A 26,705-nucleotide genomic window follows, 5' to 3' on the forward strand; every position below is an offset into this window, starting at 1 on the left:
CGTGCCACAACAAAGAGTAGCCCCCACCTACCACAACTAGAGAAAGCCCCCGTGCAGCAACAAAGACCCGAGACAGCCAAAAATAAATAAATTTAAAAAAAACCTATAAAAACAGATTTCTCTTAAAAAAAAGAAATGGTACAAATTAACTTATTTACAAAACAGAAATAGAGTTACAGGTGTAAAAAACAAACTTATGGTTCCCACGAGGGAAAGGGAGGGGGGGATAAACTGGGAAATTGGGATCGACATATACACACTACTATATATAAAATAGATAACTAATAAGGACCTAGTATATAGCACAGGGAACTCTACTCAATATTCTGTAATGATCTGTATGCGAAAAGAATCTAAAGAAGAGTGGATATATGTGTATGTTTAACTGATTCACTTTGCTGTACAGCAGAAACTAACACAACATTGTAAATCAACTATACTCCAATAAAAAATTAAAAAAAAAACAACACACAGATTTCTAATGACTCTATAAACATACAAATTGTACTAAGTTGGGTAACATTCTTTTAGTATTGGCCTACATGATAGTTAGCAAACCCTCAATAATATTTAAAGCTATGCTGGGGCAAATAAAAGTCAGTATCACCCCAAAAGGGAAGAATCTAAAACTTCCTCTCCTACCACATCTCTAGATACTCATTCACAAAATGATTCTGAATTTTATCATAATTAAATACAGAGTAAGGCATTATCAGTAAGGAGTCTCAAAAGAGAAGAGAGAAAATGTGATCAGCTCTAACTGTAAAAAAAAATATTAATTGCTGAGCACAAAAACCTTTTGAGCCCACTCACCTTGGCAGGACTTGCCTGACTGGCAGTGTGTCATGTGGTTAAGGACGTTCTTCATTGTACGACAGTGGGGAAGGTTGCACTGCCTCACTTCCCCATTGGCCTGCTCTCGCCGCTGGCACTTGTGAGCGTGCAAAAGGAGAACAAGCTGCTGCTGGATGAGCTTGCGCTTCTCTGGATCAGCTGTGTGTGCTCCAGAACCCATCCCTTGGGCCACCGGAGTCACCAGGCCTGGCTGCTGGACCTGCGGGGTCTGCTGCTGGCCCTAAGGGGATAAAACAATAAAGATGCATTTGATGTTAGGTGTCATAGTTTGCTACCTCCTTAATAAATACGGACTTGGAGATTTTCAATGAAAACCTTTAAGGACAGTCTACCATGTACCAGACCCAATTTTTTGACACAGGGGATTCTACGATAAATGATGACTTCTACCAACAAGAAGCTCAATTTAACAAGAAAACAAATTGCTATATTAGCAAGCAATATAATCAAAGTATGTATAACATACAGAGAGCAAAAGAAAGAGAAGGACAACTGTAAAACAACTATACTCCAATAAAAATTTTTTTAAAATGTGTATTTGTATTTGGTTGCTCTGAAGCAACTCTTCTGAAAACAGAAAGAGAAGGACATGGTAAACTCCAGTGCGAGGGGGGGAAAGGAAGGGATCTGTTGTGAAGAGCGTGTTCAAGTTAGGTTTTGAAGAATAGTGAAGAGCTTCTTGGGAGAGCTGGCAGGGGCCTTTCAGGTGGGTGAAAAATTAGTTTCTGTAAACCCTGGAAGAAATTTGGTTTTTCCTAATAAAAAAGTAAACATTTCTGGAGGCAGAAATGACATGTTTTGTTCATCTTTGTCTCCAGTACTTAGTGAAGTATCTGAAATATAGGCATTCAATGACTATGGGACACAAAGCAAAAAACCTAAAACATCTGAAAAGGAAATAAAATTCCTATAGGACAATTATTTCCAAAGATGGACATGGACTACCTGACACATTTACAAATGGAGATAGTTTTACTTTAGAAAAATAGCAACGTTAGAAGCTTTGGAGATTTTACCATAACAAAAATCACTGTTAAAAACAATCTGTAACTTTGAAAGGGAAGTTACTTCTGTGTTATAGCATCAGATACAAATCAGTAGATGTGGTGATTGAGAGTTGGAATCCTTTTTCAGAGAGTCCTTCCCAAGAGGAAAAAGGTTCCACTTTTGTATCCTACAAAAAGAATTGCTCACAAGGAGAAGCTGCATATGGCAGGACCCCAAAACTTTCAGTGTAGCAGCCCCATTTGCTCCTATTTGGACAACATCCTTACTGGTCAATACTGCAAGTAAAAAAACACCAGGTGAAATGGAAGGAAGGCACAAGCTTCCTCAATCACAGGGGCCATCCATTACATCCTAGTGTGTATAGTATAATAGAAGACATAAGAGGTTTAACACAATTCTGTTAAAGTGTCAGATGGAAGACAAATTTGTAAACAGATTACTACCCACCATGTTGGGCATTCCTCCACCAGGAGGAACTGCCTTTTTGTCCATTGCAAATGGAGATAAGCTATTTGGTAGTACAGACTTTGTCGGAATCTGTAGACCAAGGCCACTGGCTCCAATCTGCTGTCCAGAATTCTGAGTATATGGTGAACCGTAAGGATTAGGGTTGTTCAGCATTCCCATCTAAGAACAAGAAACAGAAGAGAAATTAAATCTTATTCCCCACACTAATAGGAAATTACTATTTCCTTTCCTTTTCCACTTCCTAATTTACAAAGACAATTTTAAAAGAAACTCTCTGTATACATAAACAGACTATAATCTAGGGGCCTGAGGTACAGTAAATTTAGAGCTGTTTGCTGTAAATATGCGATAAACGTTTTAGAAAAATGTATAAGCGTCTTCATTTAGCTATATCTACTAAGCAGGCTCTGCCATTCATCTCCACTTTTAATGCACTAAATAACTTTCATTTAAGGTGCAAACTATAACTTAATAAATTCAATTCAACTCAATAAACCATCTAATCCTTAAATATATTAGAGAACTTGATATATCAAAATGCTTATTCCAGCATTTTGTTTATATAAAAGGTAGAAGATTGGTAGCCTCGGGGGATATGTACTTTTTTACTTAGGGACAGGATTGAACAGTGATTTTAAAACTTTTTCAATCTGAATCCTTTAGGTATAGCATGCAAACTTCAAAGTCTGCACCATTTCTTGCTGTCTTACACCTAGCTGCTTTATTAAATTGCCTTCTTGGCTCTTAAAGTAATCTGAGTGTATGTGCAATCCCTATGTACTTTAAAAAGTAAGTTTCGGGAATTCCCTGGCAGTCCAGTGATTAGGACTCCACATTCCCAATGCAAGGGGGCACAGGTTCGATCCTTGGTCGTGGAACTAAGATCCCACATGCTGTGCAGTATGGCCAAAAAGAAAAAAGAAAAAAAAGTAAGTTTTTTCCTGTGTTTATGTAAGTCCACGTGGAACCATCATACTGTATAATGATTAACTTGAACAGAGCATTAATTATTCAAAAACCAAATGTTTTACTGATAACAATGATGCAACTTACAATTCTATCCTTCCACATAAGACCCCACTGTAAGTCAATCATCACCTACTAGGCAAGCACTCAGAATGAAAACTAATGACACTACAGCTACTGTCCAATTAAAAGGAGTCATACTAGATTTCTATATCCTTCTCAGAGAGATCCAATTCTATCAAAGGGTCCTTCAAATTCTGCCTCTAGCCACCCAATCCCCATCATTCCCATGTATACATGCCCACTGTCACTGTCCTAATACAAAGCTCTTCATCACAGCTTTTGTAGACTGTGACTAACAGGTTTTCTTGCCTTCTGTCCTCACTTGGTTTCTACTCATAAAGGGGGAAAACCACGGTATACCAGACCTTTCATGATCTTCATGTGAACTGACTACTTCTCCATGGTATCCTATCTCCTATACGCATTAACTTGCAAACCTGAGAGCATCATGCTTCTTGAATCGCCAGCATTTGCTTAAGATTTTCCCTTTCCCTAAAACTAGGCAGTTGAGTGGCACACCCTCCTTTCCTATTTTTTACTCCTGAATGCTAACCTGTAAAGGAAATAAAATATTAAATTCGCAAAGAGGCAGGAATGATGATAGGGAACGAGACTGAGGGAAGTGGCATAGTGTGGGTGAAAGCATAAAAAAATGAGGCAGCATGAATGGGAAGCATCCAGAGTAAAAAATTTATTCAGTCTCCAATAACTGGAATTTCCTACGTGAATCTGGCCAGAAAATCAAATACAAAAACAGGCTTAAATGCAAAGTTCAGGTTTCTTTTGGTAGTTTCCAATGTGGCTGGGAGTGCTGCTGCTACATATTGCTTTTTTTTTTGCGGTACGCGGGCCTCTCACTGTTGTGGCCTCTCCTGTTGCGGAGCACAGGCTCCGGACGCACAGGCTCAGCGGCCATGGCTCACGGGCCCAGCCGCTCCGCGGCATGTGGGATCTTCCTGGACTGGGGTACGAACCCATGTCCCCTGCATCAGCAGGCGGACTCTCAACCACTGCGCCACCAGGGAAGCCCTACATATTGCTTTTAAAGTACTAATATTTATACTAATATAGTCCCAATAGTATGCTCACCTACACCTGGAGGAGTATTTTACTTGTATTTCTGATTAGCATGGAAATTCATGGTAGACATAAAATGAAAGCCATTTAAGAGTCCATAATTTATATAGATAAAATGCTGGGATTTGTAAGATGCCTTGATGTCTCCTGTTAATAAGCTAATACCTTCATCAAACACGTCCTAGTAGAATCTGGTCCTTCACACATTTGTTCACATGGATATTGCCTTGACTGCCTACACTAACCGAGTTTCAACCAATTCCTGACATTGCTTGTTCCCTCAGTCACAATGCATTACCTAGAAACTCCAAGTTCACTCTGTAGCAGACTACGGTCTCAAATATACAGATTGCACTAACTGCGGGTCAGCTGGCAGTAATTCACTCCTGACACTTCTGGTCACTCTGACCAACAAAGACTCTCTCAGGCTTTTTGTTTACCTATCTCCCTCAGAGTTCTGCTGTCAGTGTTAGAAAATGAAATGCAACCAACCCCCCCCACCGCTACCCTTTCTATTTACCCACCCCCCACTACTCCCCCACGAAATAGAATAGGAAGGGAATATACTGTACTTAATTTCTGCTACACTGTAGTTAGTTATTTGATCTTGTTCCCTTCTCTATAGCTAATGGGATCCAGATGTCCAACTAGTTAACTACCACCTATCTGAACAGCAGCGATACAGATCTCCACCTAAACTGAAAAGGCAGAGGACCAGGAAGCCACAGTCCTAGGCAACTAAAACCAAAGGGCCTGCAGGGGACTATTTTATCTTTCTTTAAAAATAAATCTGACACTACAGGTTGTTTCTTAGTGTTCAATACATTAAAAGGGAACACAGGAACACATAAGACACACCATGGTACCAAACACTGACAAGTAAAAAAGTAGTGCCCAATATACAACAAATATAACAGTTTAGGAACATTTAACATAGGGACAAAAATCCCTTAATAAGACTTGCAGGCATCAACAGTAGTGCACACCGATACTAAATGTGAAAATGTGACTCCGTGATTCACCAAATAATAACAAATTAAACAACATCCTGACATGTCCTCCAGCCTATCAGATTTGATAAATACATCTATATCCAAGTCATTCGCCAGGCACTATGTTAACCATGGCAGGGGCAGGGCAGCACGTACAATGATAAACAAGGAAGACTACAGGGATCTCTCAGAACAGAACTGACAACCAATCTTAAACGTTTTCTAGACTCAGTCCTATTACTCTTATACCACTGCCTTAGTTTAGGGGGGCGTCATCACCCCACAGGGACTATTTTTCAAATTGATACTGTACACCTAAAACCACACCCATCTAGATCGTAAATTTGGGAATAAGATCCTCCTCTTTAGAACCCATCAGGATATGGCATTAAGATCTGTCTTTTTCTCTCTCAACATGGATTATTCCTCCCTGCCTTATACTTAATACCCTCTTAACTGGCTCTTCCTACCTGCTTCACTCCTTGCCTATCCAAGAACACACAAGAAAGACAAAGATGCAACATATCAATCACTGCTCTTACTTTAAAATTTATAGGTTAAACACTCTTTAATATCACATGCCAAAGCGCATCACAAACTGATGTTAATTTTAAGAGAAGAGCTCCAAAAGTAACAATTTACATCAACTTTCAAATATAAAATATAGGTGGGATTTCCTTGTTTCATTTAAAACAAGGAAATATTTTAATAATTAAGTTTTTATATTTGAATTGCCCCTTTCCATGAAAATATAAGCTCCACAGGTACAGGGATTTTTGTCTGATTAATTTACTGCTATATATACAGTCCCTGAAACAATGTTGATATAGAAATTTGTGATTTAGATTAGAAGTAGGACAGTGCCCCACTCTCAACCTAGGCCTTCTCCCAATGTGCCTTTCCTTCCTTTATTTTTCTTCACAGCACTTACCTGGAACACTATGAATTTATATCTTATGTGTACACTAGAAAGTAAGTTCCGGGCTTCCCTGGTGCAGCAGTGGTTAAGAATCTGCCTGCCAACGCAGGGGGCATGGGTTCGAGCCCTGGTCCGGGAAGATCCCACATGCCGCAGAGCAACTAAGCCCGTGCGCCACAACTACTGAGCCTGCACTCTATAGAGCCCATGAGCCACAACTACTGAAGCCCAATGTGCCTAGAGTCCGTGCTCCGCAACAAGAGAAGCCACTGCAATGAGAAGCCCGCGCACTGCAACAAAGAGTAGCCCCCGCTTGCTGCAACTAGAGAAAGCCGGCACGCAGCAATGAAGACCCAACGCGGCCAAAAATAAATAAAATAAATTTATATATATATATATAAAAAGAAAGTAAGTTCCATGAAGTGAGTTTATTCACTGCTCTATCTTCAGCATCTAAGCTAGGACTCGGGGCTTCCCTGGTGGCGCAGTGGTTGAGAGTCCGCCTGCCGATGCAGGGGACATGGGTTCGTGCCCCGGTCCGGGAACATCCCACATGCCACGGAGCGGCTGGGCCTGTGAGCCATGGCCACTGAGCCTGCACGTCTGGAGCCTGTGCTCCGCAACGGGAGAGGCCACAACAGTGAGAGGCCCGCGTACAGCAAAAAAAAAAAAAAAAAAAAAAAAGCAAGCTAGGACTCAGTAAATATTTGTTCAATCAGTGAAACTTTCAATGTCTGTCATCCCTGCCCCCCCACCCCCCATATAAACATCAGGAGGGCAGGGACTCTTCACAGGCAGGTTCCTAGAAATCTAGAAGAGGTACCTAATAAATATTCTACCTTCTTGTTTCTGGTTCTCACTCCAAGTGTTCTAAGTAAACCACATCAAAACAGCAACATAAAAGTGCCAGAAAGGGAGAACCTATAGAGTAGATAGTGATGCCAAACAGAATTTTTTCCTAAGTCAAGATGTCAATATTCTTTATCCTGTAGCAAAAAAAAATATTTAAGGGCTTTCATTTATCTACATGTGACCTCAGTGCCCCCACTCCCAATTCATCCGTATGTCTTCATTTCATCCTTGAACTCTCACCATCATTATTCTCAGGAATATAGAAGTCCCAATGCCTGCTCAAATTATTCCTCTTACAGAGCAAGCTTGCTCCTGACTCCTTGTGAAAATCTCTCCCATCTCTAGTATCACCTTCCAAGCGAAGCCATCTCTTTCATTCAACAAGTATTTACTAACTACATGCCAGGCACTGGCAACCATAGTGTGATACCATTTTAAGAAAAAGGAATAAAATGTGTATGAAAAATATGGTGGAATAAACATCCAACATATGCTTATAACATCTTAATTATACATACAGAGTACACATTTAAAAGGTTTTTAAAAATATATTTAGCATTCTCTACTTAATAAGGCTAAGAAAGTAGGCTTTTTAAAAAAGAAAAGGCTTTCGGACTTCCCTGGCAGTCCAGTGGTTAGGACTCTGCGCTTCCACTGCAGGGGGCATGGGTTCGATCCCTGGTCAGGGAACAGAAGATGGAGCAAGAGAGCCAACACAGCACTCAGGATAGGCCCAGGGATGGGGAAGGCCAAGAGAACAATTCACACCGCATGGCCCCTCTATGAAACACAAAACCTATTTTTCTCTAAACCTTTCAAATAACAGCCAAAATCAGGATAACTGGAAGACCTGGAATGTTGGTTGAGCCTTTATAGTAAACTAATGCATCTTAATTTCCATCAACCGTTAAGAAAAAAAAATAACACATCTCTTAAAAAACAGGGACATCCCAAGCAATCTTCAGGTAGACAAATAAAGTCTACCTGAAGATAATATAATGCTGGCTATCTCAAAACTGTGTTGTGTTTTTTTAAGGAAGGCTATGAAGGCTAAAATGAGATGAATTAGAAATGAAATGAAAATATTCTAATACTTGTGCCACAGGGAACAGGAATTAGCTGGCAATCATTTGTAAAAAAAAAAAAAAAAGTATTACTTACATTTAATATAAGAGCTTCATAAAACTTGTGACAACACAGTAGATCCCTGGCATATAATATGTGGGAAATGATACATGATGTAAGAAGATTAAACATGAACAGTAAAGAATAAATGAATAACTGACCTCAAGCCCTCCTCCTCCATCACTGGAGCACTGAAAAACATACTGACGGTACACAGAAACCAGAACTGCACTTACCTTAAGAGGCTGGGGCCCTCTCAATCCTGTTTGTCCTCCCATCTGGGGAGAGCCTTGCTGCAGTGGCTCAGTCATTAAGTTGCCAGCATTTCCCATGCCTGGGTTTGGGTACTGCATATTAGGTCGCCCCCGGCCTGCTCCAATTGAACCGTTCATGACTTGATTAGGCATCATCCCTTGTCCATTGCCTGCAGTCAACATTCCAGGATTCATGCCAGCATTCATCCCTGTGTTCATTCCCATGCCAGGCTGATTTACTGGACTGTTCATCATACCTGTTGCAGATGGTGTGGGACCCTGATTTGGTCCACTAGTGCCCATCCCCATGTTGGGAGAAGTCAAGCCTGCCTGTGCCATTGGGCTTTTGACCATGCTATTTATCAAACTTAATCCAGGACTGTTCTGTTGGGCCTGGCTGGCCATGCCTTGGCCTGGGCCACTAACCCCCATGTTGAGGTTAGGGGAACTACCAGAACGTAGCAATTCTGACAGTTGTTTATGTTTAGAGGCTGCATCTTGTACCATGCCAAGGCTCGTCTGAAGCTGACTAATATCACCACCATTGGTTAGTCCCAATTCTGTAGAGTTGATTAATTCATCTGGTAAGTCGTGCTCCAAGTCAAATAGAGAGCCAAAATCTAAAAACAAAGAGGAAAGATAAAGGTTAAAGTATGACAGAGTCAAAATTACAAAGTTCTCTATACTTTGTTCTTGATAAGCATTAAATATCATTTCTAAACCTCACTCCATGGAATACTATCTATTTTTATTAGTTTTTCATATTATACTAAAAAAAGGTGTTTTATATATATATAAATATATAAAAATTATTGTCATGCCAACAAGTTTGAACACTTATAGACTGTACCTAAAACAAGACCAGAGAAAAGGGGAATACATCTTACATGGGGGGAACACACACCCATTACATGAGTTGCCAAAAGTTTGTACTGACAGTCATGCAAAAGATACACAATTAAGTTGTGTACCAGACTTCCCTGGTGACACAGTGGTTAAGAATCCCCCTGCTGGGCTTCCCTGGTGGTCGAGAGTCCGCCTGCCGATGCAGGGGACACGGGTTCGTGCCCCCGTCCAGGAAGATCCCACATGCTGTGGAGGGGCTGGGCCCGTGAGCCATGGCCACTGAGCCTGTGCGTCTGGAGCCTGTGCTCCGCAACGGGAGAGGCCACAACAGTGAGAGGCCCGCATACCGCAACAAAGAGTAGCCCTGCTCGACGCAACCAGAGAAAGCCCACGCACAGCAACGAAGACCCAAAGCAATAAAAAATAGATTAAAAAAAAAAAAGGTGTATACTATTCCAGAATTCCTTAGAAGAGCTTAAAATAACTTATCTATACACAAAATAAATTCAGAACAAAAGATTTAAAATATAATAATAATAAAAAAAGACAACTGATAAAAAAGATCTCCCCTTTGTAAACCATTCAGTGTAAGCTCCAGGAAGACAGGAGCTGCTTACCACTTTACCAAATTCCCATCACACAGTGCCTGCTACAAAGCTGAATGAATTTGCTTTGACCTGACTTCAGACTACAGATTAGTTTTCCTTAACCAAAATCTAGCTGAACAGGATACAAAACCATGCCTCTAGATTCTTCAACAACTGACAAACCACTACCATTCCACCTCTGCCCCATCCCTGAGAAAGAGGATGCAAAAATTATGGATTAACCTAGGTTTCTCATCCTTGGCACTATTAAACATTCTAGGCTGGATAATTCTTTGGGGAGAGGGGGAGATTGCCCTATGCACTATAAGATACTCAGCAAATCCCTGGTCTCTCCTCTTAATACCAGTAGTAGCTCTAACCCATTTGTGACATCAAAAATGTCTCCATATATCACCAAATGTTCCCTGGAGGTGCAAAATTGTCCCTTGGTTGACCTGTTGACAGTACTAACTCATTATACAGATTGAGATGTTTTGAGTTTTAATTCTCCAAGTAGTTTTAACATTAAAAGGACACTTCTGGGTATTTAAAAATTAAATATATTTGAATCTACAACTGATAATCCTATTAAAAATAACCCATCCATCAAAGACAAGATACCACTCTAATAATGATCGTGTTGGTCCAATTACCCTTGGTTCATAAGTGCAATTCTTCCTCTATGTGTCCTTCCTGTTCTTTTGCATTCTATCATGGCAATGAAATTAACATGTGTTGTCTGTATTTCTCTCCGCCTCTCCTGCTATCTCTTCCCCATCACCACCCCTCACCCCACCTATGCACCCAGACTGTAACTCCGGGAATAACATGTCTTACCACTTACATACCAACTCCTTGCCTAATGCCCAACAGAGATAAGCAACTGGTCATATTTTAGTTGAACTGAATTATACCCCAGGATCTCAGGACATGATTTAGAGTCCAGATTTTTACAGAATTATTCAATTCCTTTGGAAAAATCATGTGCCCCTCCATCATAAAAATAAAATGTCTTATGAATAGTTGTGGAATATGAATAAGGTTTCAAATAAAATTTACCTGACATCACTACTCAAAAGGCAACTGCTTAATATCAATATAATGATATATTTCCTTCATTATTTCCTATTTACATAATTCACAATACTGGAATCATATACACTTTTAAATAAATAAATAAATAAATAAAATTATTTATTTATTTATTTATTTTTGGCTGTGTTGGGTCTTCATTGCTGCACACAGGCTTTCTCTAGTTGCGGCGAGTGGGGGCTGCTCTTAGTTGCGGTGCGTGGGCTTCTCATTGCGGTGGCTTCTCATCACTGAGCACGGGCTCTAGGCGCGCGGGCTTCAGTAGTTGTGGTACGTGCCTCAGTAGTTGTGGTTCGCAGGCTCTAGAGCGCAGGCTCAATAGTTGTGGCACACAGGCTTAGTTGCTCCGCAGCATGTGGGATCTTCCCGGGCCAGGGCTCGAACCTGTGTCCCCTGCATTGGCAGGCGGATTCTTAACCACTGTGCCACCAGGGAAGTCCCCATATATACTTTTAAGCAATTTTGCATTCTACTTTCCCCCTGGAGTATACAAGGAAACATTCCATCATCAGCATATTTTTAGTGTTAAACATTTAGGAAAAAATAAAAATAATCTCTACCTATTTAGAAACTTAAAAAATACACATGGGGTATTCCTTGGCAGTCCATTGGTTAGGACTCTGTGCTTTCACTGCTGAGAGCCTGGGTTCAATCCCTGGTCAGGGAACTAAAATCCCACAAGCCATACAGCACAGCCAAGAAAAAAATAATAATAATAAAATAAAATAAATCAAAAATACACAGGGACTTCCCTGGTGGCACAGTGGTTAAGACTCTGTGCTCCCAACACAGGGGGGGCCCGGGTCCAATCCCTGGTCAGGGAACTAGATCCTACATACATGCCACAACTAAGAGTTCACAAACAACAACTAAGGAGCCCACATGCCACAACCAAGGAGCCGGTGAGCTGCAACTATAGAAGCCCACCTGCCACAACTAAGACCCAGTGCAACCAAATAAATAATATTTAAAAAATTAATCAAAAATCAAAAATCAAAATACACATATACGTAAGTGATAAAGGAGAAATCACAAACTGAGAAATAATAAAAATACTACATTTCAAAACTTAAAGGTTTATGTTAGAAAATAAAGCTTGAAATTAACAAGTATCCAAGTTATTATGTTAAAAAACAGTAAGAAGAAGATGATCAAATATAAAAGCAATTAAAAAAACTAGAAAAATGGAGATAGAACTGAGAGGTTATTAACAAGATCAGAATTTGGTTCCTTGAAAAGACTAATAAAAGATAAACTTCTGGGAAAGTTAAGGAAAAAAGACAATAAAAAGAGAAAGTGGTCCTGCTAATCAATTTCACACAAAAAAACTGAAGAAAGAAAAATGAATAAATTCCTCATAAAATACTCAATAGGGCTTCCCTGGTGGCACAGTGGTTGAGAGTCTGCCTGCCGATGCAGGGGACACGGTTTCGTGCCCCGGTCCGGGAAGATCCCACATGCTGCGGAGTGGCTGGGCCCGTGATCCATGGCCACTGAGCCTGCGCGTCGGGAGAGGCCACAACAATGAGAGGCCCGCGTACCGCAAAAATAAAAAATAAAATAAAATAAAATACTCAATAAACTTCAATTAAAAAGAAATTATATAGGATAAGTGTCCTAGCTTCTCCAACAAATCAATGGCATAAAAGGGGGAAGGAAAAAAAAAAGAGAATGAGAGAAGCTGTTATCATTCAACAACCAAACATACCTCGTTTGGATCCTGATTCAAACTAACTGGAAATACATTTTAAGAGAATCAGGATAATACAGACTGAATAGTGGGTAATATTAAGAAATTATTAATTTTGTTAGGTATGACAATAGCATAGTTAAGTTAAAATAAGTCCTAAGAGACATATATTTAAGTATTTCTACTGAAATGACAAGTCCGGGATTTGCTTTTAAAAACTCCAGCAGAAAAAAAAAGGGTGTGTGGGGGGGTGGTGGACAAAATGATCAGTAACTTGTAGTAATAGGCACATAAGAGTTCTTTCTACTGTTCTACTAAATTGAATTATCTCATTTAAAAAACTTTAAAAGGAGACAGAGAAAACCTGAATAATCCTATTACTATTAAAGACTTATTGGTTAATTTTTCCCATTAAGACCAGAACTAGATATTTTTACAGGCATGTCCTACTGAACTTTCAAGGAAAAGACAATTCAAGCTTATACAAACACTTCTAGAAAATAGAAATACTCTGAAAACCACATATGGCCAGTAAAAGAAAAGGAAGTCATGAACACAGAAGCAAGAATCCTTTAAAAAAAAAAAAAGAGAGAGAAAAGAAAAAAAAGAAAGAAAAAAAAACGAAGAGCAAATCAAGTTTATCAGTGTTTTATAGATGTAATATCATGATCGAGCTGGGATCATCTCAGGAATCCAGAAGAAGGGTTTAGCATATTCACTGTAGTAACAAAGGAGAAAGAAAACATTATATCTATCTCAATGACTATAATAAAAGCACTGGCTAAAAGTCAATACCCAATCACAATTTTTTTTTTTTTTTTGTGGCTGCATTGGGTCTTCATTGCTGCACATGGACTTTCTCTATTCTCTAGTTGGAGTGACCAGGGGCTACCCTTCCTTGTGGTGCACAGGTTTCTCACTGTGGTGGCTTCTTCTTGCTGTGGAGCACAGGCTCTAGGCACGTGGGCTGCTTCAATAGTTGTGGCACACAGTCCCTAGAACAGGGGTGCTTCAGTAGTTGCGGCCACAGGCTTAGTTGCTCCGTGGCTGCAACTACTGAGCCTGCGCTCTCGAGCCTGAGAGCCGCAACTACTGAGCCCATGCTCCACAACAAGAGAAGCCACAATGATAAGAAGTCTGTGCACTGCAATGAAGAGTAGCCCCTGGTCACTCCAACTAGAGAAAGTCCATGCGCAGCAACGAAGACCCAATGCAGCCAAAAATAAATTAATTAATAAAAAAAAAAACGGATGGGAAGAAGGATATATGTATATGTATAACTGAATCACTTTGCTGTACACCTGAAACTAACACAACAGTGTAAATCAACTATACTCCAATATAAAATAAAAATTAAAACAAACAAAAAAAAATGATGGGGCTTCCCTGGTGGCGCAGTGGTTGAGAGTCCGCCTGCTGATGCAGGGGACACGCATTTGTGCCTTGGTCCGGGAAGATCCCACATGCCGCGGAGCGGCTGGGCCCATGAGCCATGGCCGCTGAGCCTGTGCGTCTGGAGCCTGTGCTCCGCAACAGGAGAGGCCACAACAGTGAGAGGCCCGCGTACCGACAAAAAAAAAAAAATGATGGGAACTTCCTTAAACTGATAAAAAGGTCTCTTCCAAAACCTAAAAACTGACAGCAAATATGGATAATGGACCAACATTAAAAGTAGCCTCTTTAGCATCGAAACAAGACAAAGATACCCATAACAACCACTTCTATTCAGTGTGAACTGGAGTCTCTAGCCAAAGAAATAATATAAGAAACACTCATGAGTCAAGATTGAAAAGGAAGAAACACAACTTATTGTATGCAAATGATATAACTGTCAACATGGAAAACCCAAGGCAAAGAAGTAGAAATAGTGAGAGCGTAGCCAGGTGATTGAACATACCACAAATACAGACAAATTAAATTGCACTTCTATACATGAGCAAAAAATGATTAGAAATAAGTTTTAAAAACACAATAGGGGAAAAAAGATCTGACAACGTTATTAGAAAATATGTGTAAACTGTGAAACTAAAGACCATCTAAACAGGACTTCCCTGGTGGTGCAATGGTTAAGAATCTGCCTGCCAATGCAGGGGACAGGGGTTCGAGCCCTGGTCCAGGAAGATCCCACAGGCCGCAGAGCAACTAAGCCCGCGTGCCTAGACCCCGTGCTCTGCAACAAAAGAAACCACCGCAATGATAAACCAAAACAAAGAGCAGCCCCTGTTCACCACAACTAGAGAAAGCCTGCGTGCAGCAATGAAGACCCAAAGCAGTCAAAAAAAGACCACCTAAATAAATAAAATAACATCACAAAATCACAAGTGTCTGGATACAAACCCTCAATGTTATATAAAGACTTCAATGCTTCCCCAATATTGATCTAGATTCAATGCAATGCCAATCAAAATTCTAACAGTTTGGACTTCCCTGGTGGTGCAGTGGTTATTCATCCCCCTGCCAATGCAGGCGACAAGGGTTCGATCCCTGGTCCGGGAAGATCCCACATGCTGTGGAGCAACTAAGCCTGTGCACCACAACTACTGAGCCTGCATTCTAGAGCCTGCGAGCTACAACTACTGAGCCTGCATGTCTAGAGCCCGGGCTCCGCAACAAGAGAAGCCACTGCAATGAGAAGCCTGCGCACCGCAACAAAGAGTCACCCCCACTTGCCTCAACTAGAGAAAGCCCGCGTGCAGCAACGAAGACCCAACATGGCAATCAATCAATCAATCAATTCTAACAGTTTTTCAAAGAACCAGACAAGATGATTCTAAAGAACCTAGTTTCCACCTCTGTGTAACAGGAAAAGTACCCACTTCACAGGTTATTTGTGAGAATTCAATGAGTTAATATAAGTAATTGGAACAGTGCCTGGCATATATTAAGCACTATGAAAATGTTACCTCTATTATTATTTAGTGGAATCATCACTCTATTAGGAGATAAGACTAGCTCATAATAATAAGAACAAATTTTTTTCAGGCACTCTCAATGTGTCAGGCATTGTCTCTGTGGCTCCTCAATAACTGTATTATTCTCATTAATCCTCTAACAACTTCAGAAGTAGTTAACAGCCACATATATAGAGTCCATTGAGGAAAAATCAACTTCAGTAATACCAAAGTCTTACTCCAGGCTCTAGTCTTGAGGACTTTAATTTAACCTGTACTACAGCCAAATCTGCTGCACTTGGTTGTTGTTTCATGTTTATTATGCAAAACATTTAACATCTCATTACAAGGTTAGGCTCCATTATGAAGCAGACAGGAAGGCTGGCATTGGTAGACCCTGACAATAAAGGTTATAGGGTTGTTTTTTAATGGCAATTCTGTATTTTCAACAGACTTAATTGTAGTGTCCACTACAAAAGATCCACTCAGGTTTCAACTCAAAGACAGATTCAAATACTGTTTCCTAAGATGGCTCACTTTGTTACAACCTCAACTATGCACTTTGTATCTTCTATCTTTTGTTATAGCTAAGTATTTGTGTGCACCTTACTTCTTTAGTAAATCATAAGTATTTGAAAGATAAGGGTCTCATTTAACAGATATTTACATTTCCCATAGCACCTAGCACATGCTCAAGGAGTAAATTTGATAATAAACATTTCCAGCAATTCTGCAATTGCATACTATAATTATTTTTATCTGACTGGCAGTTCACAAATCTATAAAAGTTCTCTTAACCTTTCCTTAAAACTTGTAATTTTCAATGACTATATTAATTAGATTTGGAAGATTATATAAAAAAATCATATATACTTTGACCCATGATTAAGCAGATCTTATTATTTCATTTGATATCACTGACTGTCATTATCACTCCTAAGCTGTTATGATTGTGCCTCGAAGTTCTGGACATTTACGATTCCTAAATGCCATCAGCCATCACTGGTATCTAACCTGGCACAGCTCAAAGGGTCCAAGTACCTGGATTTACACCCAATTCTACAAGCTGACTTCATTTACCAGTTACTTTCCAAATGTGAGCTCATGTTACTTCTTCTATCAGAAGGCAGTAAAACTTATTCTACCTCCTTCATGGAGTTGTTTTAAGAACCAATGAGATGGGTCTTAAATATTTTAATAGATTCTAAAGCATATAAATTATGCATCTATAAAAAATGTGTAAATTTATTAACCCCCTTTTTAAAAGTTATATACACCAGGTGGGACAGAGCAAAGGATCCTTTAGGATCATCTAGTAGTGTTTATTTGGAAACACAGACAGAATAAAAAGCAGAACCATATTGGGTGAGGAGGAATTGGGAGAATGAAGATGGATTTTCCTCAGGCTTCTGAGAACACTGCCCCTCCCAGGGAGGGCCCAAGTTTGAAAATTACTGATTCTCTCATATTATAGATGCAGTAACTGATGCATCACTAGCTTCCCTAAGATTGTACTATTTTGTTATTGAGTATGGACTCTATTATAAAGTCCCTGGATCCCAGCAGAATATTCTTTCTATGTAAGTAAGCAAACAGACTTCATTTTTAGCAGCTGTTTTAGATTATTCAACATTATGAGAACTATAACTTTTCTAAACATTTTTAAACTGAGAAAACAATTTTTTAAACAAAATTTAAGTATTCCCAGACTAAGAAAAACTACTCGAACTGTAAATAATCAATTCTATACTGGTAGGATTAAGAGTACTAAAGCTCAAAAACCTAATATGTGGATTTTATTTTAGCCATCAAATTTCCAATCTTTCCCCATTAGGTCCTTCTGCAAGGGGCTTCCCAGAAAAAAACCTGGCCGCAAGCTCACGAGCAGCATATTGGAAAAAGGCTACTAAAAATAAGAGACTATGTATTTAACCAGTTTGTCATAAATAGCAAATAAAACCCAATGGACTAAAACTAGTAGAAAAGCAAGTCTCAAATTAAAAGCAATATGTATGAAGATGCAAGGGAAAAATAATTAGAAATTTAAATGTCATAATTCAAACAAATCCTACTGAACAGTGGGTTTTAGTACTGACCAGCCTCAATCCACCCCTCTTACTAAGCTCCTCAGGTTCTTCCTTTTTGTTCAAGGAAAGGGAAAAAATAAAGGTTCAAATAAATCACCTTCTCAGGCCCCCATCTCAACTTGCTCTTCATAGGGATTAGTTCAGATCAGTTGAATAAAATTTACGTGTTCAACAAATAAAAGAAGCAACCTAGAGGGTCCTACACATAATAGCTTGGGATTTTTACTGTAGAGAGAAAATTGATCTACTAAAGAATTTTAAGCAGAAATATGATATGAACAAATCTGCATTTATTAGAGTCCACTGAAACAAACAAGATGAAGAATAAATTGGACAGACAAATCTAGAGTCAGGGAGACTGGTGAGGAGGCTGCTGCTAAAGAGGCATCAAAGAGGCCAATCAAAAGACTCTCTGACTAGGGCTTCCCTGGTGGCACAGTGGTTGAGAGTCCGCCTGCCGATGCAGAGGACACGGGTTCGTGCCCCGGTCCGGGAAGATCCCACATGCCGCGGAGCGGCTGGGCCCGTGAGCCATGGCCGCTGAGCCTGCGCATCTGGAGCCTGTGCTCTGCAACGGGAGAGGCCACAACAGTGAGAGGCCCGCGTACCGCAAAAAAAAAAAAAAAAAAAAAGACTCTGACTAGAGTTAGGGAGTTAAGGAGAGAAAAAAAGAATGACTCCTAAGTTTCTGGCTTGGATAACCTAAGAGTACAGTTATCCATATGGGCAATCAGAGGAATACATGGCAATGTGAGAGAGAAATGTGGAGCTTAAGTCACCATCAGACATTAAAGGGACCACTGGAAATGCCAGTATTTAAGGGACATGATCTTTTTTTTTTTTTTTTAAGGGACATGATCTTAACCTGCAAAGGATGCTAAAATTCAACATTCCCCAGCCCATCCACCAGGAATCCTGGAAATCAGTTTCCAAAAGGAAATGTTAGTGGTGTTCCATGCTCGGCAGAAAATTCACTAAATATAGGTAATAGGAGATATTTAGTAAACTAGGTAACAACAAAAGCCAGACTGCAATGGACTGAGAAGTAGGAAGTAGAAAGTAAATGACAGCGAGTACTTCTTCTAGATATTAAGGTGAGTTCTTACATATTTGATTTGCTGACCCCCCCTTTCTCTTTGATTAGACATTTACAAATCTGAAATTTATCCCATTACTTTTAAACTATCCTATGACAAACATTTCAAGACAGTATCAGAAACAACTTGAAATGAACAAACTCACACTATCTCCAGTAAGACATTTCCTGCTTACTTTCTAAAATATCAACTAATTAACATCATCGGCAGGCTACTTCTACCAAATAGTTTATTGACAAATTCCCATATATGGTTCCCAGATGCTCAAATACAAAATGACTTTGAGTAAAATGTTTCTTCGGGACTTCCCTGGTGGTCCAGTGGTTAAGACTCTGCTCCTACTGCAGGGGGGGCGCAGGTTTGATCCCTGGTCAGGAAACTAAGCTCCTGCATGCAGTGCAGAGCAGCCAAAAAAAGAAAAAAAAAGGAAAGTTTCTTCATCTGAGTGTACATTCAGTCCAAACACGGTGACATGAAATGTGACTGACAGGACAGAATTAAATCTGATTTGAAAAGTTTAGCATAATACATTAGGTTTATCCAATGAACTGTGTATTAGAAATGTGATAATTTAAACAAAAACGAACTTGGATTGAGCATGTGGGAAACTAGTATTGAGTCAAAACATCCTTTCATTATTACATACTGATTCTGTAGGTCACCCTTGTTGTCTTCTTAGTTCTGTGGTCTTCACAGCAGATTTAGCTATATCATCTCTTGTAAAATAAATACTCAACTCACTTAGCCTTTCCAAAAAAATCAAAAGATCAAGACAATTCCACGATACATGAGAAATTACACAAATGTTCCCCACCATGAAATATGTAAGTGAAGTATAACCTTCAAAATTAGGATTACTAACAATATAATCCCAAATACTACACTGAGTATAAACAAAAGATTTTAAAAAGTTACAAACTAGGATGCAGAACTGAAATAATTTTGGCTCAAAATCTAATTCTAGGGCTTCCCTGGTGGCGCAGTGGTTGAGAGTCCGTCTGCTGATGCATGGGACACGGGTTCGTGCCGTGGTCCGGGAAGATCCCACGTGCCACGGAGCGGCTGGGCCTGTGAGCCATGGCCGCTGAGCCTGTGCGTCTGGAGCCTGTGCTCCGCAACAGGAGAGGCCACAACAGTGAGAGGCCCGCGTACCGCCAAAAAAAAAAAAAAAAATCTAATTCTACTGCATAACAGTACCTCTTTCAGTTACAAATTTTTTTCCCATTTAGAAGGCTCAAACATTATTTGCTGAATAAACAGGCTTATTTTTGTACTTCAGGTAAGCTGAATTCAAATAAAAACTCAGTTGGGTTTTAAACTGTGTACATTAAGCAAAATACCCATACGAATTATTCTAAAACTAGTCAATTCTCAAGTATCTGCTTAAAAGACAGAATTCATCCATCAACTCTCCTCCTTTCAGTTAGTTTTCTCTGTGGCATTAAAAATGCTTTTTAAAAAATGAACATTCCAGATCTCAAAACCTTTCTTTCATCCCAGTGGTGAGACCAGAGGACGAGTAGGAACTAGACAAGTGAAGAGTGGAAAAAAGGAGGACAGGTGAACAACTCAAGCTGAGCCACAGCAACTGAAGTAATTCAAAGGAGGGGGAGCCAGGTGAGTGATGAGGTGGGCAGAGATCTGAGATTTAAAAAACTAAGGATTAGAGATGAAAGTCAAATCTACAGAACTCTAATAATTCTTAAAACAGTTTGGCTAGACATGAAAACTATCAATCTCACAAAGATCTCTCCTTATTGGTTTAGGGCACTTCTACTCTTACATTAACTCAGCTGTTTTGGGTGCTTAACAAAGTATGACGTTTTAAAACACCGTGGCCTTTAAAATGAGGCGTTTTTGTAAATTTCATGAACTTATCAGGTTAAAATAACCATCCTAACTTTCATCCAGTACTTTATTTCAGAAATGGCATTTAATACTCCGTAGATGAAGCAGAATTAACCTAATCATAAAAAACCCACCTATCAAGGAAGTAAAGGTGCATAAACACTTAAAACTACAATATTGAATTTGAAGGACACTACGAAAATGTAACGAGGGCTTCCCTGGTGGCACAGTGGTTAAGAATCCACCTGCCAATGCAAGGGACACGGGTTCAAGCCCTGGTCCGGGAAGATCCCACATGCCACGGAGCAACTAAGCCCATGTGCCACAACTACTGAGCCTGCACTCTAGAGCCCACGAGCCACAGCTACTGAAGCCCGTGCACCTAGAGCCCGTGCTCCGCAACAAGAGAAGCCACCACAATGAGAAGCCCGCGCACCGCAACAAAGAGTAGCCCCCACTCGCTGCAACTAGAGAAAAGCCTGCGCGCAGCAACGAAGACCCAACGCAGCCAAAAAAACCAAAACCAAAAAACAACTGGTAACAACCTGTGGGTTATATACAAATTTGATCGAAGATGATAATCAATATTAAGTTTCACAGGATCACATAGCTATGCATGTTGGCAGCTGGTGAACTGTGAAAGCTAATAGAGCCAAAGGGCAAAAGTACAGGTTAATTTTCAAAATATGCATTTTAAAAAATTAATTAATTGGTTGATTTTTGGCTGTGTTGGGTCTTCGTTGCTGCACGCGGGCTTTCTCTAGTTGTGGCAGCGGGTGCTACTCTTCATTGCGGAGAGCAGACTTCTCATTGCAGTGGCTTCTTTTTGTTGTGGAACACAGGCTCTAGGCGTGTGGGCTTCAGCAGTTGTGACTCATGGGCTCTAGAGAGCAGGCTCAGTAGTTGTGGCGCACGGGCTTAGTTGCTCCGCAGCATGTGGGATCTTCCCGGGCCAGGCTCGAACCCGTGTCCCCTGCATTGGCAAGCAGATTCTTAACCACCGCGCCACCGGAGAAGCCCGAGTATAGTAACATTTTGACAGAAGCTTTGCAGTGAGGGTTGGATTTGTTTGCCTAATTGGGGTTTGCTCCAAGGGAATGCCTATAGGGGATCCTAGATAGTGAAACTATCGTACCATTTCTGATAAAAAAAGAAAAAGTCTCCTAGAAATTGTATATCTGTAAAGAGAAAGGGGAGCGTGACTTTTAAAAAAAATCTGCTACATTTTCTACATGCATGACAACTGGTAAACAAAACTTGGATCTTAAGAAAATAAACAGTTCACTTTGTTAACTACAATTTACCAAAAACTTCAAAGACAAATGATAAGTGCATTTCAAGAGATAAATGACAAACCCTAAGTCTTCCTGCCATTAGGTTCCCTCCCTGCTACTGATCCTGTGCAGTGTCACTAGCATTACTCTTTCCCTGACCATGTCACTCTTCTCATAAAATTTTTATCCAGATGGTGAGATGAATGTCAAATTCCTTAGCATATTTGTCTTTCCATATTAGGACCCTAACATCCTTTTCCATCTGTCTCCCATGAAAACATTCCACCGTATGGTCTGTTCCAGTCACATAAAAACCACTTGTATTTGTTCCACCTGAAATACCACTCCAACTTCCCCTACTTTTTTTGTCTTGGCTGTACCGCATGGCTTGCGGAATCTTAGTTCCCAAGGAGGGACTGAACCCGGGCCCTCGGCAGTTAAAGTTCTAACCACTGGACCACCAGGTAATTCCCAACTTCTAAGAAAAGGCAGGTCATGCTCTCCTACCCCCATTTTAATATACATTTTCTATATGAAGTTTTCCCCCAATACTCCAAACCCATCCTGTCAGAAATAATCCCTATCCTCTGCCTTTATCTAAAACATTTAAAACTTATCAGAGTAGGGCTTCCCTGGTGGCGCAGTGGTTGAGAGTCCGCCTGCTGATGCAGGGGACACGGGTTTGTGCCCCGGTCCGGGAAGATCCCACGTGCCGCGGAGCGGCTAGGCCCGTGAGCCATGGCCGCTGAGCCTGCACGTCCGGAGCCTGTGCTCCGCAACAGGAGAGGCCACAACAGTGAGAGGCCCGCGTACCACAAAAAAACAAACAAACAAAAACAACAAAAAACCTTATCAGAGTATAACTCATGGGAAAACTGTGTGGATACGTGTACTACCAACTCCACCAGATCCTAAAGGCTTTGAGAGCAGAAACTGCACCTTGATTCATCTTTACATTCCAAATACCTAAAACTTGGTGGGTAGTCAATGTTTCTTGGCTCGAATGAAAGGTGCTCCAAATGAAAATAGTGACTACCCAATTCAGGAGAATCACACAACTTCAAAATATGCAAATTTAACTCATCACAACCCCCCCCATCCATATCCATACACAAACACTTCTCTAAGTATTGAATAAATGACATCCTCACCAATTCTGCTACCCAAGCTTGAAACTTGGGAATTACCCTTGATTCCTCTATGGCAATATTCTGACACTAATTAATTAATCCCCAAGTTCTGCTGACCACCCATGTTCTCTCAAACCTTTTCACTTCTTTCCGTGTACTAATCCAGGCCACCCTCATCACAGCTGGAATTCTGAAACAGTCATCTCACTGGTCTCCCTGCCTATTTTCCCCTGTTCCTTTCCAAACCATTCCTCGCTTTAGTCAATCATCTAAGGTACAATTCTGTCCATCCATTTAAAAGAGCTAAAAAAATCTAAACTCCAATAAGCAGTAACTCCAATAAATCCTGCAAGATTGGCCCCTTGCTCACCTCTACAGTTATATTTCTTGCTATCCCCCAGATAGACGAAATTTACAGATTCCATGACAGACCATCTCTTGTTTTCAACCTGGGCTCACTCTTAGAAACCCTTTATCCTTCAAATCCCAAGATCAGACACCGATTTCCTCAAAAAAAGCCACTAGAGCAACAGTAACTACAGGTTAGGTACCCGTTTCTCCCACTGTACACCGTGCAAATACAACACTGTACATTGTACATATACAACACTGGTCACATCAGACTTGAATGTCGTTCTTTCCCCTTATCTACAAACCCCAGGAAGGAAGGGCCCACGTCTTTCTGGATCACCAGAGTATTCCCTGTTTTGAGATGAAATGCCGGGCATACAGAAAACGTTGGTCCAATACAGGACGTTGGTCCAGTACAGGACAACTGGCAGCTTGTCAACTCTTTTAAACTAGTATTTTTCAAATTGTGAGTCACAAGCCATAGTGGGTCATGAAATCAATATAGTGAGTCACAACCACCACTTTTTTTTTTTTTTTTTTTTGCAGTACGCGGGCCTCTCACTGCTGTGGCCTCTCCTGTTGCGGAGCACAGGCTCCGGACGCGCAGGCTCAGCAGCCATGGCTCACGGACCCAGTCGCTCCACGGCACGTGGGATCTTCCTGGACCGGGGCACGAACCCGCGTCCCCTACATCGGCAGACGGACTCTCAACCACTGCACCACCAGGGAAGCCCACGACCACCACTTTTTAAAACATGAAATGCAATAGAAAATATCAGAGTATATTATAAGTAGTAAGGCTAGGTAGGATAAATATTGTTTGCTCACTTCCTGAGACAGGGTCTCTGGTTCTCCATGTAAAACGTAGTTCTTACTTGGGTGTGGTCAAAAAATATTGAAAAGCTCTGCATTGCCCCTTTTACTTTTCTTCCTCCTCCTTTAAGAAAGTCTTCTTTTAAGACCCAGATAATGCACTTCCCTGGTGGCACAGTGGTTAAGAATCCGCCTGCCAATGCAGGGGACACGGGTTCTAGCCCTGGTCCGGGAAGATTCCACATGCTGCGGAGCAACTAAGCCTGGGCTGAGCCTGTACTCTAGAGCCCGCAACCCACAACTACTGAGCCCGCATGCCACAACTACTGAAGCCCGCGCCTAGAGCCCGAGCTCTGCAACAAGAGAAGCCACTGCAACGAAAAGCCTGCACAACGCAACGAACAGCAGCCCACACTCGCCACAACTAGAGAAAGCCCGCGCACAGCAACGAAGACCCAACACAGCCAAAAATAAATAAAATGATTAAAAAAAGACCCAGATAAATAAAAAATAATGCTCAACCACATGATTCTTTAGAAAAAAGCCATTCTTACCTTGATCATTTCCAATAAGAACAATCTTATTTCTCATTATGCCTTAAATATTTATGTTCATTTCAATTACTTACATATACAAGATTCCCCTATGTGACAATATATATACTTTTATTTTAACCTCTGCTGCCATATTCTTATACTCTCAAAAAACTTAATCTTTGAATAGATGATGTATACGCTAACTCTGCACCTTAAAAGTAAGGCTCTGTAAGCCTTACTTTTCAGACCACTCTCAACTTCACACATTTTGTTTTCTCTTTACCCAATCTATCTGTATACCCATTAAAAAAATCCAGCACTGCTTTTTTGGGATATATTTAGCAGTAAAGTTAAAAACAGTTAACACTTAATGAAAACATACTATGCTGCAGCAAACACTGTCCTAAGTATTTGACAAAGAGAATTCTCATTTACTATTCCTTACCACAATCCTACAAGGTGGGTACTACAGGTGAGGAAGCTGAGACAGAGAGATTAAGTAACTGGCCCAAGGCTCACAGGTAATAAAGGCAGGGATTTTAACTCTACTAGTCTGACTCCAAAACAAATTCTCTCACCACTCACTTTTTTCCAGCAGTTTAAATTTTATACTCTCTCTCAACTAAATTACTCCTAATTGCCTTTTGGGGCATTTATTTAAAAAGATCTACATCTAGGGACTTCCCTGGCGGTCCAGTGGTTGAGGCTTCACCTTCCAATGCAGGGGGTGCAGGTTTGATCCCTGGTCAGGGAGTTAGGATCCCCCATGCCTCGTGGCCAAAGAGCCAAAACATAGAACAGAAGCAATGCTGTAACAAATTCAATAAAGACTTTAAAAATGGTCCACGGGCTTCCCTGGTGGTGCAGTGGGTAAGAATCTGCCTGCCAATGCAGGGGACACGAGTTCGATTCCTGATCCGGGAAGATCCCACATGCCGCAGAGCAACTAAGCCTGTGTGCCACAACTACTGAGCCCGTGTGCCACAACTACTGAAGCCTGAGCGCCTAGAGCCCATGCTCTGTGACAAGAGAAGCCACCGCAATGAGAAGCCCACGCACCGCCATGAAGAGCAGCCCCCACTCGCAGCAACTAGAGAAAGCCTGCGCGCAACAACAGAGATCCAACGCAGCCAAAAATAAATAAATAAAATTAAAAAATAAAAATGGTCCACATCAAAAAAATCTTAAAAAAGAAAACAAAAAGATCTACATCTAAAAACAAATGATATCCAAATTGTTCAGAAGAGGCTTAAAACCTCAATGTTTATTCTCTTAAACATTTTTTGAGACCTGAGCAATAAAATATTTTACCATTAAAATTTCAGAAGAAAATTACCATCCATTTCATGAAAAAAAATCATCTGCAAAAGCCAATGTTTTAAATATTTTACACGTGGCATAATTTAAGTTTCAACTTGCCCATTAATTTCTCTAATGCTTGCCACACTAAAAAAAATTCAACTTCAGAAATTCTCTAAAGAGGGACCCTAAAATTTCAAAAACACACAAAACAAGTTGTCTTATTTTTCCATTAATTGTTGGGTGTAAGAACTGGCAGAATAACTCTTGAATTGTTTTTGTAAATATACCAGGAAGAAGCATTTTACACTTCCACTTGTATCTGCAACATTCTTCTTACTCGTTTTCTTTCTTATTTACCACTTAATGTCCTTACAAAAACACCACAAGGCACTAATTTTCAACTTCTCGTTTTACCCCCCCCCCCCCACTTTATAGAATAGACTAAGGAAAAGGTAGAAAGCAAAGTAAAACAGAGAAAACAATGTCGCAACCAAGGCAGAAACCTTTTCCTCCCTCCCCATCATCCAATCACTGGACATGCGAATACATTTCTTACCTCTGTAACAGAATATGAACTCCAGC

General features: G+C 40.4%; 1 protein-coding gene across 1 annotated transcript in view; it reads right to left on the reverse strand.

Moving 5' to 3' along the window:
- The window catches only part of EP300 (E1A binding protein p300), a 74,618-nt gene that overhangs the window by 42,463 nt on the left and 5,450 nt on the right, over nucleotides 1-26,705 (reverse strand). Inside the window, exons 2-4 of the mRNA XM_030855846.3 lie at nucleotides 8,562-9,199; nucleotides 2,311-2,490; nucleotides 814-1,075 (exon numbers count right to left, since the gene is read on the reverse strand). Of these exons, the coding sequence (XP_030711706.1) occupies nucleotides 814-1,075; nucleotides 2,311-2,490; nucleotides 8,562-9,199 (1,080 nt within the window). The remainder of the gene's footprint in view (nucleotides 1-813; nucleotides 1,076-2,310; nucleotides 2,491-8,561; nucleotides 9,200-26,705) is intronic.

Source organism: Globicephala melas, chromosome 10 (assembly GCF_963455315.2).
Source record: "Globicephala melas chromosome 10, mGloMel1.2, whole genome shotgun sequence".
Classification (NCBI taxonomy): Eukaryota; Metazoa; Chordata; class Mammalia; order Artiodactyla; family Delphinidae; genus Globicephala; species Globicephala melas.